Raw genomic sequence first — 16,058 nt, forward strand, 5'->3', positions numbered from 1 at the left:
GATTATTTCATTTCGGATTTGCGTATTTTATTGAAAGAAACTATCAATATGCTGTAGGGATTCGTTTCCAGCATTCAGAAGAGTCAAATTGCGTAATTCTCTACGACATTAAACTCTGGAACATTTTTCGCAAAAAAAGGCTTCACTTGATCTCGATTACTGCCAATTCCACACTTGATTTGCCGTAAACTGAGGATATTTCCCTACGATTTGCGAACAACAAATCCTAATAGTTCTTTAGTAAACTTTTAGAGCCATTAGAACGGCTGATTTTGTGCAATGCTCTCCACCGTTGTTTTTTTTCCAATGCTAATGACTGGCAGCTGTGACGTAATCGCTCTTGTCGAAAGCGTGCAGACGATACAAAACACATCTGCTCGCAGTTTTGTTGAGAGGCTTGTTTCTACCTGATTTCGTTTGTAGCTTTTTCACTAATGGGCGGTCCTAACGGCTATAAAAATAGCCGCATACAGAATTTTAATGTCGATTATTTCATTTCGGATTTGCATATTTTATTGAAAGAAACTATCAATATGCTGTAGGGATTCGTTTCCAGCATTCAGAAGAGTCAAATTGCGTAATTCTCTACGAAATTAAACTCTGGAACATTTTTCGCAAAAAAAGGCTTCACTTGATCTCGATTACTGTCAATTTCACACTTGATTTGCCGTAAACTGAGGATATTTCCCTACGATTTGCGAACAACAAATCCTAATAGTTCTTTAGAAAACTTTTAGAGCCATTAGAACGGCTGATTTTGTGCAATGCTCTCCACCGTTGTTTTTTTGGCATTAAAAATGCCTTACTCTTCACTATATGGGGCCGGGTGTCAATTAAAAGTTTCGAAAATAGTCGCGTAACCTTTTTGTGTCATAATTTTGAACGTTAATAACTCGGTCATTTGTTGATGGATTGTTATAATTTAACAACCAATCGATTCGGAAACTTTTAACTTAAACATGTATGACGACGTCGCTTCAGTATTTCAATAGCATACTATTGAAAAAATGGTTGGAATCGACCTATGTTTTCATCCACCAATCCCTGTTGTGCAAAATGACGTCAACTTCTTGTTCGGCATAGGAGGCTTTGCGTCATGCATAAAAAACACCGCATCGTTATGCGTAGTATGAAGAGAAATCTATAAATATAGGCTGCACAATATTTCTTTGCCTAGTTGATGTTTGACTGTGAATGAAACAAGTAGCTTGGCTAGTGAGCTGATGACTGGATTGTATATGCGTTCACTTGCTGGATTGTCGCTATTGCATTATGTTTCTGTGAAATTTCCTGTTGTCTGTGCAACACCGTGTTCGCTTGAGTATTTTATATATCATCTAGCTATTGAAGAACCGAATCAGCGTGGTTACCGATTCTTCTGGTATATCCCAAGTATTTAGCAAATTTTTGGTCGATTTTGCCATTAAAAATGCCTTACACTTCGTTTCCCGAGGCTGGGTGTCAATTTAAAACATGCCAAACTATTCGCGTAACATTTTTCTGTCATAATTTTGAACGCTTATAACTCAGTCATTTGTTGATAGATTCATATAATTCAACAACAAATCGATTCGGAAACATTTAACTTAAACTTATGAGATAACATCATTTGAATATTTCGAATGCATACCATTGAAAAATTGGTTTGAATAGAGTATTTCATTTTGGTTCTCTGGTAACTATCAGGCCAATTTAGAATTATCGGCGATAGATTTTTTGCGGATCTAATTTGCAGCGCTTGTTCCTCGATGATTTGTTAATTGATTTTCCTAATTTAAATGATTCCAAAGCTTCAATATTGCAAGCTTAAAAATGCTTTAATTTGTTAACGGATCGGTTTGCATACTTAAATATCCATTCCCATACGAACAAAACGGGACAATATGACTGAACAAGCTATTGTCCCACCAGGAATTAAACGCTTCAGAAGATTCAAAATTAAATTCTGAAACTTATCTAAAAGTGGCCTCCTCGGTTTAGTAGTATAAATGAGTTCCACAGGCTCACATATACAGTACAATTAGATGCAATATCGTATAGTATCAAAGATAAACTCAAGGTAAGTTTACCTGCGATTTTACATGTATCGTTTGAATAGGAACCCTCGTAGAATTTGGTTAACCGCCAGTTTCAGTTTAATTATTATTTGCTTCAAAACAATAAGCGTCTGATGGCTACACGCGTTGTAACTATGACAATGTACATTCATGTGTTAATAACATCAAGTTACAATATTAACAAAATTTCGGAATTTCGTTGCGTATCCATACCATATATTCCTAATATGCCAAAGCGAAAATCAATGTAAGTAACTAAATATTTTATGCGGACTGTTTCACATGTTTTATTCCTCGTATTGTTGCCATATTATTTACCGACACTTTCTAAAGGTCATCGATATTTTGAAAAAGGAATAATAAATCTACACTATTACTGAGTTTACTTGGACAACATTTTTCGTTAAAATAAATAAAATCTTCTCTTGGATTGATTAACTATTTATAAAATCAATAAGTTTGTACGTTTCTCGAAAATTATTATCATAAAATAAAATAGTTTCATTTGTTCAGGTTTAGATCTTTAGGTTATTTGTATCTAAAATTGAACTTTCAAGTAACTTTGAATTCATCATAATTTACTTCCAGTTAAAGGACGTTATTCAAAAACTTAACAATGTAAAAATTTGTGGAAAGGGATCAAAATTGAATAGAATCAATTATCAAAGAAGAATCTAATTGTCAATTTTATCATTCCCTAACAATCTAAGGGGAGCGGGTCATTTCGCCGAAAGCCATTTCGCCGAAAGTCGTTTCGCCGAATGCCATTTCGCCGAAAGTCGTTTCGCCGAATAGGTCATTTCGCCGAAAGTCGTTTCGCCGAAAGGGTCATTTCGCCGAAAGGGTCATTTCGCCGAAAGAGTAATTTCGAATACATCAAATTAGTTTTTTTGTGTTATTATGCCTCCTGTATAACTGATGTGGCGCAGCCACATAACCGAAGCCAAGATGGCTCGGCGGCATAAAGCCGCCGAGGCGACGCCGGCTGAGTTGGCCGCCGACCCGCCGTCGGAAGCGGCGGCCTCTTGCATACAAACCTGTAACCGCCTCGTTTGCCCGGTCTACTCAAAGCTAGGTTTCTTTGCTTTAGTTAGGTCCGAACGAGCGGTAGCGAGGTCGGACAGCACACGAATCAAATCGATGTGGCGAAGCCGCATTAGATATTTTTCATTTAGTAAACGGAAAATATCACATACATTTTCTTGGTAGATACACCTATGGAATCATTTATTTGTGTTTATTTCAAATTAATTCCTATTATAATATTAAGACAATTGCAGGAATCGCTGAAATGACCCTTTCGGCGAAATGGCTTTCGGCGAAATGACATTCGGCGAAGTGGCCCATTCGGCGAAATGACATTCGGCGAAATGACCCTTTCGGCGAAATGACCCTTTCGGCGAAATGACTTTCGGCGAAACGGCTTTCGGCGAAATGGCTTTCGGCGAAATGACCCTGATCCCAATCTAAGCGCTTAAACTAGACCAAGTTTGTGATTAGTCAATTGAATAATTTTTTAGTTTAGTGTATCATCATCATTATCATCTTTATTTTTGTATTAATTATGAAGAGCCTAGAAACGTTCAATTTTTAATGCTATTGTGCTCGGTCGTGTCTTTAATACAACCCTCTAATTTTTTTCCAATGCTAATGACTGGCAGCTGTGACGTAATCGCTCTTGTCGAAAGCGTGCAGACGATACAAAACACATCTGCTCGCAGTGGCGATATAATCCAAACTGATTCAAGTTTTGTTGAGATGCTTGTTTCTACCTGATTTCGTTTGTAGCTTTTTCACTAATGGGCGGTCCTAACGGCTATAAAAATAGCCGCATACAGAATTTTAATGTCGATTGTTTCATTTCGGATTTGCATATTTTATTGAAAGAAACTATCAATATGCTGAAGGGACTCGTTTCTAGCATTCACAAGGACCAAATTGAGGAACTCACTGCGATATTCACCACTTTTCGGAACATTTTTCCCGGACGATTTGTTGTACAGCAGCAGATATTTTGTTCTCTTCCTTAGAACGCGTTCTGATTCTTATCACTCTCTCAGAGGGTAAATTTTGAAAAGGCACCCCATAGTAAAGTAAGTCGTATTCACGACAAAAATGGGTTGTATAGAGGTACAGTAAAGTAAATTCCGCATAATTCTTTAGGAGTATTATTATGGTTTTAAGAAGAACCGAATAGAAGTCTGGAATAGAGAACTGGACCCTGAGTTCAAGACCTAAATTTAGATCCAATAACAGACTCAGAATCCAGTTTCAGTCGCTGCTGGTTCTCGCCTTGATGGCCAGCAAGCGAATGAGAGATGCGACCTGAGCGTTTGAGGTTGTAACCACGCAGAAGGTGCATTCTCCGCCGCTGCTGGTTGATGATTCCACTCCCACGACGTCTGCTTCCATCGAACGCACGAAAAGAAATGAACGATTTTCGACCACGGTTCCCCTTTTATACGCATTCAGTTGAAGATATGTGCCTGACTACCTCAAAATCGTCGTCCTTGCGCGAAAAACCCAAGCGAAAGTAAAGAATTTTCCGTGTTGTTTTCAAATTTTAAGAAAACTTAATTTTTGAGTTGTTTGTGGTTATCGCACACTGTTCAAAATATTATCCTGAATTCCTGATCATATTTTTGATGAAATGGTGAAAGAATTATGTTGCTACCATTAATACAAGTCGAGATATTCACGATTAAGTTCTGCCCATTCTTCCATATGGCTAATTTTGAAAAGGCGCCCCATAGTAAAGTAAGTCGTATTCACGACAAAAAAATTGCACAGAAATTTCCGCAATTTTCTCAATTGGGAGCTCGATAGTTTTTTGGCACTAAAAATGATTTTTTCTTTGAAATTTTTGAGAAAGAAATTCAGAAAACAACGCCGATAAGAAAAAATAAGCTATTTTATCACCTCAATCGATTCAAAAAGAAAAAAAGGCGGGTGGGTAATGTCAGAGACATAACTGAATGTCGTAAATACGAACACAACTGGCATGTTCCCTAACACTTCCAATTATCAATTAGTTGATCAATTGTATGAATTATGCATGCATCCCCCTTTTCCACTACTAGAATTTGAAACGATGCACCTAAACTAAAGTTCAGATTAGGTACATTAAATATTCTGAAACACAATTAAATATTATGAAATAACCAGTATAGTTCTTTATAATAAAAATACAAATTCATATGTATACGTGGCAACCCTGTTTCGCACGGCATATTTAAAAACGAAACCCTCACTAGTATAAAGATGTGTTCTACATCAATACTTTCATTTTCGCATTGCGTGAGTCGTTATTGAATGTGTTAGTGAAGGTGCAAACTTTGTCTACTTCCATTTTTCAGATTTTCCAAATCTTATGGTTTTGGTATTAAAGAGACAATTCAATTAATTCTTTATGATGATCTGTAGCACTGAAAAGTGGTTTGAATTGTCACGACTAACAGGATCTGCATTTAGATCCGAGATGGTTCTTTGCGTGTACACAGATGACTTCAGCTGGCGTGCTTCTGATGTGGTTTTGCTGTGTGATCGCGGCCCGGCTTCGATTACCGCTCGCTGCATGTCAGCGTCAAGTCTTCGATGTTGTTCCCACAATCTAACTGAGCAGCTCTTCCTTGACGACTGATGACTTCAGCTAGCAGGCTTCTGGTGTGGTTCGCGGTGTGGCCGGCCCGATGTTACTCTCGTGTTTGTCTTGCTTCTATAACCGTTACTCACAAAATGATAGATAGATAGATGATTTGTTTATAGACAGCCATCTGATTTTTCAGGCACAGGTTAGATGTTCTACAAATCAGCGGATACAGTTACCTAATGAGTATGCTGCATTTTTTGAACGATTTTCTCAACATGTGTCCTGAATATCATATGTCTATCAAAGGTGAGTCCTAGATAGATAACTTCCTCGGACCATTGGATACCTCATCACCGAATCGTATTCAGCTTTTATATCGCTGCAGCAGCACATATTTCGTTCTCTTCCTCAGAACGCGTTCCGATTGGCTTGTGCCGACATGGATCCAATCATAGAGATTTTTCAACAGTGTACTATTGAAAAACTTCAATGTTGTTGCAATATACGTTCAACTTGAAACATTTCGAATCTGTTGGTAGTTAGAGTATAGAAACTTTGCACTCAGGGTTTTTATTCGATTGGTGGTACGCGCATACACTATGAATGTTACAGCCCACAAACCGAACGTAAACTGCCTGAAATGAGCACGCCGAGTTGGCTCAGCGTTGATGAACGATGATTGCTATGCGCAACGGTCAACCATTGCGCATAGCAATCACCAAAGGTAAAATTAAAAACTCACATGCTTGCCTCGAATCTTCATAACAAACCAAGAGTAACAAATTTAAACCGCGCCGGCTACAGTCGCAGAGCTGGTCAAGGGAGAGTAATAATTGGCTCTCGACAGAAACAACGCAGTGACTGATACCCGAAGTTTACTGTCGCAATATCGAAAACTTCAAATGTCTCTAGATAGAATGAACTGTCGAACGAAGTGAATGACGGCAACGTTGACTATACAGTACTGTTTTACTAAGGGCTGTCGTGAAGAAAACTATCACGAGGCTGTCATGAAAAGAGAAGCATTACAACCTCAATAATAATGTCGCGCGGAGCTACATTTGGGAAGTCAGGACCAGAGTACTGCAATGATGCTTGGAAAAATACAGTATACATTTTATATTTTCAAATTTAAATCTAATCCTGGCTGCTTCCAGAATTGAATTGAAAGTTACGTTATCAAAGGCACCTTCAATATCTAGGAAAACTCCCAAGCAAAGAGAAAGTGTGAGAAAGTTTTTTCAATGTAGTACACAACATCATGTAAAATGATTATAGTGGACTTTCCACGCTGGTAAGCATGCTGCATTTCATGTAGCGAATGCACGCCCAAACTAACATTCCTGATATAGTGATCGACTATGCGTTTCATTTTTTTTTCAGAAGAAATGAGCTAAGACTGATAGGCCTGAAATTCTTCGCTTCCTCATACGATAGTTATTGCCTTCCAAGATCTTGGGATATATCCTGTCGCAAGACTAAAAGTAAATATTTTCTTCAAAGAATGTTTGCAATGTTCATATCCTTTCTGCAGTAACACTGGGAAAGCTTCATCCTTTCCAGAAGATTTGTACGGAGCAAAACTGACTGATTCAAAATCTCATTTCTTCGAGTAAATGCCCAAGAATCGTAACTACTCGAAAAAGTCGCTATCGGTGATGGCTCCATACATCCTGGAAAGTGAGTGTTAAAAAAATAGTGAAGTACATCACCTTCATAAGACTAACATTAGAGTTGATATGACCTGATATACTGAGATGATATACATATCACGTTAAAGTGCTCACATACGATTGAAATGATATTGTTAACCAATCAAGTTGTCATCTTGCATGTTCTCATTAGAAAAAAATTATTAATATTACCTTAAAATCTACAATTTAATCATAAACTTCAATCAATCCTTGAAGTTTCGCATTTATTGGTCTCCGAACATCAGTATTCGTTCAAATATTCAAAAGTATAATGATTGTTAAGTGTCAATCTCAAAGTAACATTCTTCAATGAGTGCGTTCAATGACATGATTCGTGTTTCTAGTTACGACTTTTGACAACTCGACATGATATCGTTTATGATATCCCGGATATCATGCCAAAACGGTGATATGCGTGACATCAAATTGTATGGGATATTAGATGATATCATCGTATATCAAGTATATCCGTATATAATTTCATATCATCGTTAATGTGAACATACTATAAGCTGGGATTCAACCGCTCATTCTTGAATTGGCTTCAATTATATCTATTTGGTCGCGAAATGATAGTGAAAATTGAAAACTGTACTACTTCACCATTCGTTGTTATTTGAGGAGTTCGTCAAGAATCGCTCATATTTTTGCTTTATCTAAAGGATTTAAATTTTTCGATCAAGTACTTGAAACTATCTTTTGCTGATGGCTTTAAACTATTTCATATTATAAAATCTTGATTCTCGACTGTTTCAGAGTTCTTACAGGAACAATTGGATAAGATGACAAAATGGTGGTATATCAACAGAATGATTCTGAATGCCTCTAAATGTTCCGTTTATTTTAGTCGCAAACAGTCTTCAGTCAAGTTCGACAATGATATTTCTCAAACTATTCTCGAACGCAGATCATCGATAAGAGATCTGGGTGTCCCACTCAGATTCTAATACCGTTTTCGTTTATTGATCAGAGCAGCCCGAAAGCTGACCCAGAGTCGCCCAAACAACTTTTGAGATGTTCGTTTTAGCAACCTGGGGTCGCTCTAGATCGGACTCCAATCGCGTAGTTTCGCTCTGACAATTTTCTCGGGTCGCACCACGCATCCATGCGAGTTTGTTTATTTTTTCTTTTTTTATGAGTTGTTGTTTAGGGCGCGTACCACGTGTTCGTTTTACTCGGAGTCGAAGTCGCCCGCGTGTAGGTTCAAATACGAACACGGTATAAGTCTTCAAGCTGTTAGGATTCATTTTACGCGTTTTTAAAGACTTCGAAAATATACACTGCTTGGAAGCATTTTATTGCGCTTTGGTGTGCTATCCCGATAACATATCGTATCTAAATTATTTATCTTTTCGATACTTGTTGAAAAAATTTGATATTTTAACTATTTACGAGACCTTACTTCCAAAATGATATTCAACGTATTGAAGCAATTCAACGCAAATTTGTCCGTTGCACTTCGTCGTCTTCCACAGAGAGACTCTATGAGCCTTTCGAGTTATCATGACAGTTATAAACTAATTGACTTCGTTTTATTATTTGTCTGTCGCGATGTTTGCAAAGCAGTTTTTAGCAGATCTTCTACAATCACGAATCGTTTGCTCTGAGCTCTAATAAATGTGACAAGAAGATATTCATCGTCGCAATCTTCGTGCCTATTCTTTTCTTCGGATTCCTCGGGTTAGAACCATTTACGGATTCAACGAACCCTTTGCCAGCATGCGCTCGTCCCGGTATAGTGCGAACTGGCTATAACAAGTAACAAGGTGGAGTTTAGGTGGAATTGATAGAATTTTATGGAAATCGAAACTTCTTGACCAGTACAGATAATACTCTCGGCTCAGAGGAGATTCGAGAATTATTTCCAGGGGAAAGATGTAGCAAGTGTAACTCACAAAGGTGGAGAAAGGTCAAAGGTCTAATTGATCTGTTTTTCCGTGAAACAAGCACATCACGATCACACATAATACTTGCAATTCAGTTTGTTGTTGTATACCCGTTACAGGGGTGAGGTGGAATGCGAATTGAGAAGTTCTGGGCCATCTTAATTATTGAATTAGGCGTGAAAAAAAACTTCTTGAAAATCACAGATACTTCTTGTTTCTCAGAAGTAGTTGTAGTATTCTAGGTAGAGGAAAAAATCTGTTTCTGTAATTACCAATTCGTAACTTTTTTGAGTACATTACACATAAGAAAATTTGTTTTTATTACTGACCAAATACATTAGCATATCAAAAACAAATTGTCGAGGTTTTAAACGTGCGAGTGTACTATTATCGGTATTCTTGCAGAAGAAATCTGTGGCTAGTTGCTTTATTTAAAAATTTGTTTCATGTTCCTGTATTCAATGTATTTGGAAAATTCACTGCCCTCAGCTGTTTCTAATCCTACATAAGTAGAACAGAAAAAACAAATATTGTAACAGTCTGCACCTGTATTTGTAGAATACAGATACAACAAATATTGTAACATTACAATATCAGATGTAAGAACACCAAACTTTCTATTTGAGACCAATTATGGTTTTCTTGAGTTATGCTGGGATCTACAGTTGTTGATGAAATTGGGCTTGGCTCTGCTCATTCGCAGTCTCGTTATTCCAACGAAGGGCCTGGTGAATTATTGTCTGATACTGGTCGAGATATTGGGCTCGATTCCTAATTTGTTCAAGGATCTTCCCGTGTTGGAAATTTTCTTGATCAACCCTGGACAGTAATTGTAATATATGATGTAGTATCGTAATTTCTTTTTGTTCAGCTGCTCTATCGAAGGAATATCTATGCCTGCTAAGTTAACCAGCTCGTTTCAATTTTTGATTACTGGTTAGAGCATGTAATAATATTGATTATCACTTAGATAACTCGTTCAGCTCACACCTTTTTAGGGGTATGAGGTAGGGCCATCATCATCAACAGTTTGACAAAATGTGAGCCTGTTGTTCTTGGTTCGTTTCGATGGCATATATCCAATTGATACATTAGAACCTTTGTGATACAAGTTTAGAGGGACGGATGCGGGTTAAATAAACGTGGATTTTCAGCGGTGTTAAGAAATTCTTTCTTTTCGCCACATTTAAATCTCTATTTTTCAAGAGAAATAAAATACAATAAATTCGCTCGGCATATTTCGAAACGACACACATACTAGTATGATGATGTTTCCTACATCAATACTTTCGCATTGCAAGCGGACGTTACCGTCGTAATTGGATGTGTAAACTTTTTCAACTTTTATTTTGATAAATCTTGGTAGGAAATGGAGAAAATTCAATTAATTCTTAATGATGATCTGTGAGACTGAAAAGTGCCCTGAATATTAACGACTAACAGAATCTTCATTAAGACAGAACTGAGATGGCTCTTGGTAAACTCGTCCGTAATTTGACTAGCAATTCATTGTGATTTCCCATTGGATTCCAAAGAAGATGAAACAATCCATTTCAGGCGGAATTAATTGGTGTATTTGGAACACACAATGAAATTCGATTATATTTCCGGACAAATTAACTAAGCTGTGCTTCCATGACGACTTCCACTGGCTGGATTTTGGTGTGTGCGCGGCTGCGGCACAATTCCGCTGTTTGGCGCTTGCTTTATTACCAAAACATGATGCTCTTATGACGACTGACGACTTTCACTGGCAGGCTTTTAAAATAAATCGTTTTATTTGTCCAGGTTTACATTTTGAGGTTGTTCGTATTTAAAATTGATCCTTTAAGTAACTTTGAAATCATCATCATTTACTTCCAGATAAAATGGCGTGATAATGCCTTTCTCTTTCTTCAAAATAGTCCCATGAAAATATTTTTTTATTTTTTATATTATTAAATAATTTCTGACACTAATTTGGGTTCATTTTTGTTACCAATTGTCTCAGATTGCTTCGATTAGTTCACAAAAGCATGCTTTAGTGTTTATGTCACATACTCGGCATCATTTCTCACACTAAGCGCTAGACATTTGCGTTGCCTATTGGTATGAGAAGAGTGATGCTAATCTAAAAAAACCTGTTTTAATCCATCTAGTGGTGTAATGATGCCTATCTCATATCAATCATACTTCATACTATCATATATAATACTGTGGTATTCTTCAAAATAATTCTCTGCGATTCTTGAAAGAATAACCGAAATCGGTTCGTTTGACCGTCTACTGATAAAAACTATCAATTGGAAAAGATTTGAGGTCGATTTAGAAATTTTTTAAAGGTTTTTCCACATTTTCAGTGATGGTATACAATTTTTAACCCACTTTACCCTATATTTCCGGATCCGAATGTCGGATCCGCATGAAATTCAGGAATTACGTATGGGACCACAGGACCTTTCATTTGAACCTAAGTTTGTGAAAATCGGTCGCGCCATCTATGAGAAAAGTTAGAACACATATTTTCTTTTTTTTGCACATTTTACCCCATAACTCCCGAACCGGAAGTCGGATCCAAATCATATTCAGGAATTTTTTATGGGACTTCGAGACCTTTCATTTGAACCTAAGTTTGTGAAAATCGGTTCAGCCATCTCTGAGAAAAGTTAGTGCACTTATTTTCACAATTTTTTGCACATTTCACCCCATAATTCCGGAACCGGAAGTCGGATAGAAATAATATACAGGAATTTTGTATGGGACCACAAGACCTTTTATTTGAATCTAAGTTTGTGAAAATCGGTTCAGCCATCTCCGAGAAAAGTTAGTGCAAAAAAACGTTACATACACACATACGCACATACACACACATACACACACAGACATTTTGCGTATTCGACGAACTGAGTCGAATAAGATATGAAACTCGGCCCTCCGGGCCTCGATTCAAAAGTCGGTTTTCACAGTGATTGCATAACCTTTCTATATGAGAAAGGCAAAAAACCTTCTTATTCCACTAAGTGGAATTTTCAAAGATTTTGAAAAATCACCATAGGGGGAGAGGGGGTGCAATTGAAAAAAAAATTGATGCCAAAAGTCTTAGAATTGCATGAAACGTAGAGAATTAGTGTCATCTCGAAAAAAAGTCCTAGAAAATCGTTTAAAAAAATGTTTTTTGTTATTCCATTCAAATTTTTTCCTATGGTTATTTTTCAAGATCGGAAATTTTCAAACCTTGACGCCGAGCAGCACCCCTTACCTATACCCGATTGAGCTCAAATTTTGCATGGTTCTTGAATCTAATCCGACTGGTACAAGAAGAAGAGGAGCGCAGCGGGCAAGGTGGATCGATCAAGTGATCTCAGAAGCGTCCGTGCCTTGAGTGGCTGGCGACGAGCAGCCATGAACCGAGTTATGTGGAGACGTATGCTTGGACACAGCAAATGACACCCCAGGCCTATAGCTGTTAGGATGGGATGGATGGATATATGTTATCTCTGTTATTAATTTTGTAATATCAACGGATTTGCGCAATAGTTGAGTTTTATATCATTCAATTTATAATCCTGAAAGACAATTAATAACATGGAAGAAGAAAACATACCAAGTAAAACTTTTCTCCGAAGCTAGACGGAAATTGATAAGTTGAATGGAGTTGAATGAAGAGATAATTTTGTAAAATAGAGTAATCAGGAATGAAACATTGAAAATATCTGATAACTGAAAGGAAAAAGAAACTCCCGCAATTGTCGCCTTTTACGACATGGAAGCAGGAACCCAGTGGATCTATTCTTGGTTCATTTTTTTCCGCCGGATTCCACACGGCATCTAGGCTGGTACTGTCCGGAGGAAGATAATATGTACTATCAATCTCCTAGTGGACCCCAGCCCCTATGGGATAATAACCTGTAAATTTTTTTGTGTGCTAAAAATCATTGAAATAGAACTTTTTTTTCGGCTTCATTGTTTGTGGATTTCTAAGGGGTATCGAGATCGATATTCACAAAATTTGATTCAAATGTAAGGTATCATCATACGGGTCGGACGATTTAACCGGATATGACCTCAGACACAATAATCAAACTGATTTAAAACTGAAAGTAATTTTAGGCCGTCATTTCATAATCAAATGCCAAATTATTGTTTTCAGTATCTTCAATAGTCTGATATAGCATAATGGTTTTGTTATTGCGCTGGCGCTCTTAATTTATTTATATTTCTCTATTTATTTTTGATTCAGCCGACAATAGAAGGTCTTAATGAATATGATGTAATCAAGTTATAAAAATGAGGATCGTAACACTTTCTGCGCAAATTTATGTGTAGGTCGCCGAAATCGAAGAGGTGTTCTGATGCATGCAGTTGTTCTGATGCATGCCAAATGTTCTGATGCATGCAGTTATCGATTCATAGAATCCAAACGTCGTTCGGTGAAATGTCGGTTGAAGTAAACCAGTAGAACGCAGCGATCGTTGTAAAGCACGGAAGTCAAGACTAGATAAGAGCTTCGGAGATTCAATATCGCCGTTGAGTATTTTTGCAACAAAAATCGCTTGCTGAATTTTTCTGCGCCGTTCCAGTGACTCCAGACCAATCAGATGACAGCGATCGGGATACGGTGGAAGATCTTGCGGATTTTGCCAGGGAAGGTTTCTTAGAGGAAGTCGAACAAATCTTTTCTGCACGCGTTCAATCCGTAAACTCCAAGCTAGCTGATACGGACTCCAAACTATGCTAGCATTTTCAAGTATAGGCCGAACTAGCGAGCAATATAACGCCTTCAAACAGTGAGGATCTCTAAAATCACGTCCGAATTTAGCAATAAAATTTAATTGTCGAGTCCTTTTGTATACAGTGCAGAACGATGCATATTAAATGTAAGTATAGAATCCAACGAAACACCAAGATCTTTAACACGATCAACTCTTTGAAGCGTTTCTCCGTCAATTTTATAGTCGAAATGTAATGGATTCAATATTCGGTGGAATGTTATGACCTGACATTTTGCAATGCTGACGATAAGCCGGTTCCTTTGACACCTGGTAACTAATTCATACTTTTGAAGACGATCGCAGTTGTCAATAGAGCGTACCTCAGGGTATAGTCTCAAATTGTCGGCGTAGACAAATTTTCTGCCTCCACTAAACAACAAAGTAGCGTCATTAAAAAACAGAGATTAAAGACAGAAATGGACCCATGTTGCTGCCTTGAGGTACACCTGATATGTTCGTACTGTACTGCGCACGGAAATAGATTTATTTAGAAACCCTCCGAACTGGTGGGAAACACACGACGATCTGTGTTTTTTGGAAGATGCACGAATTCTTTAGTGCTTTAGTTTTTAAGCCAGGCTCGAATCCAATTTTAATATAAATAAACGAAAAGTTAGTAACATCCTGTCCTTTTGACACTAGCCGTACTAGATCTATTGGCTCAGTTACACCCAAGCAGCGAGAAATAATTTTCTGTACGTCAGCGTTCGTGATCAACGAGTTGAGATCAGAGAGGTAAAGCCAGAACCTATCGGCGTTTTTAGTAACATTACGTACGGACAGATCGCTTAAATCGACTTGATTGGTACCACAATCGGTCGGAGGTTGAACAGTATTATTTTCTTCAGTCCGGCGACACTTTACACCCTTAGGTGTAGTTGAGTTTAGTGTTGGCCAACTAGGCTGAGAAGACGACATGCTGTCAATTTTTTTTATTCAGAAAGCTGTTGGACTATGCGAGTCAAGCGACACATAACATTATTACTATATGTTAGATCATTGAACTTTGCAATTTAAGTATAAAGCATTTTTATGAAGGAGATGGTGGGGGGGGGGGGGGTGGGGGGCTGGCAAAAAGGGCTTTGCTCCCCCATAGTTTCCGCGCCTGGTTATTAGTTCTATGTTATGTTTGATCTGTGTAATCTTTCCCAACTAGTGTAAAACTTTACTAGTAAGAATTTTGCTTAGATTAATTTAAAAGCGACTTTTCTTTTGTGTTAATTAAACATATTCTCATCTATTTTTGCAGATTTTGAAAACATACTGTTTGACGATTATGAATGGATCGGATGTTGAAGCAGAACTGAAACTTGTTACTGTGCCAAATACTAGAATCAAAATGGTGTTCCAGCAATGCGGAAAATCGTGACATAAGCAAATATTGGAATTGATTTATAATTACTTCGCGATGTGTCACCTACATGTTTGTTGCGAGTTGAAAAGAATCTGTTATATAAAAATTTGATAGTCTTTTGAAAAGCAAATTGGAATTGATTTATAATTACTTCGCGATGTGTCACCTACATGTTTGTTGCGAGTTGAAAAGAATCTGCTATATAAAAATTTGATAGTCTTTTGAAAAGCAAAACCATTCCAATTTATTAAAAATATATCTTTTTATTTTTTTCGAAAGCCAAATTGTGTCATGAATAGAAGTTATCTAAAAACTAATTCTAGTCGAAGCACTTCGATTGTTTGCGAATCAGAAAATTGACGATTAGATTATTAGATACGTTTACAATTGATTTTCCCCTCTCCAAAAATTTTTATGTGTTAATGTTTTTCAAAAAACATCCTCTAACTGAAAGTTGTTATATATGGTTTTAGAGTCACTTGAAGGATCACTTTTAGATAAGAACAATCTCAATATACTAATACCTACAGAAGGTGAACGATTTAATATTACACCAAAATAAATTCCGATATATATTCGTCAAGGAACACACATTGTAAGTTATCGTTGTGATCTCCTGGAAAAGGAACTTTTCAGGGGGCCCGGAAATTCGGAGATGTAAAAGTGTTCCTTATTCTTCTTCATAATTTATTTGATGCAAGTGCGACCAGTTAATGTTGTTTCAAAT

General features: G+C 37.2%; 1 protein-coding gene across 1 annotated transcript in view; it reads left to right on the top strand.

Annotated features, from left to right (window-relative positions):
- Positions 1-15,585, top strand: part of LOC131440688 (cytochrome P450 315a1, mitochondrial) — a 60,531-nt gene extending 44,946 nt beyond the window's left edge. Inside the window, exon 9 of the mRNA XM_058612191.1 lies at positions 15,227-15,585. Coding sequence (XP_058468174.1) covers positions 15,227-15,346 — 120 coding nt within the window. The 3' untranslated portion in view covers positions 15,347-15,585. The remainder of the gene's footprint in view (positions 1-15,226) is intronic.
- Positions 15,586-16,058: the final 473 nt, after the last annotated feature.

Source organism: Malaya genurostris, chromosome 1, assembly GCF_030247185.1.
Source record: "Malaya genurostris strain Urasoe2022 chromosome 1, Malgen_1.1, whole genome shotgun sequence".
In the NCBI taxonomy this organism is placed as follows: Eukaryota; Metazoa; Arthropoda; class Insecta; order Diptera; family Culicidae; genus Malaya; species Malaya genurostris.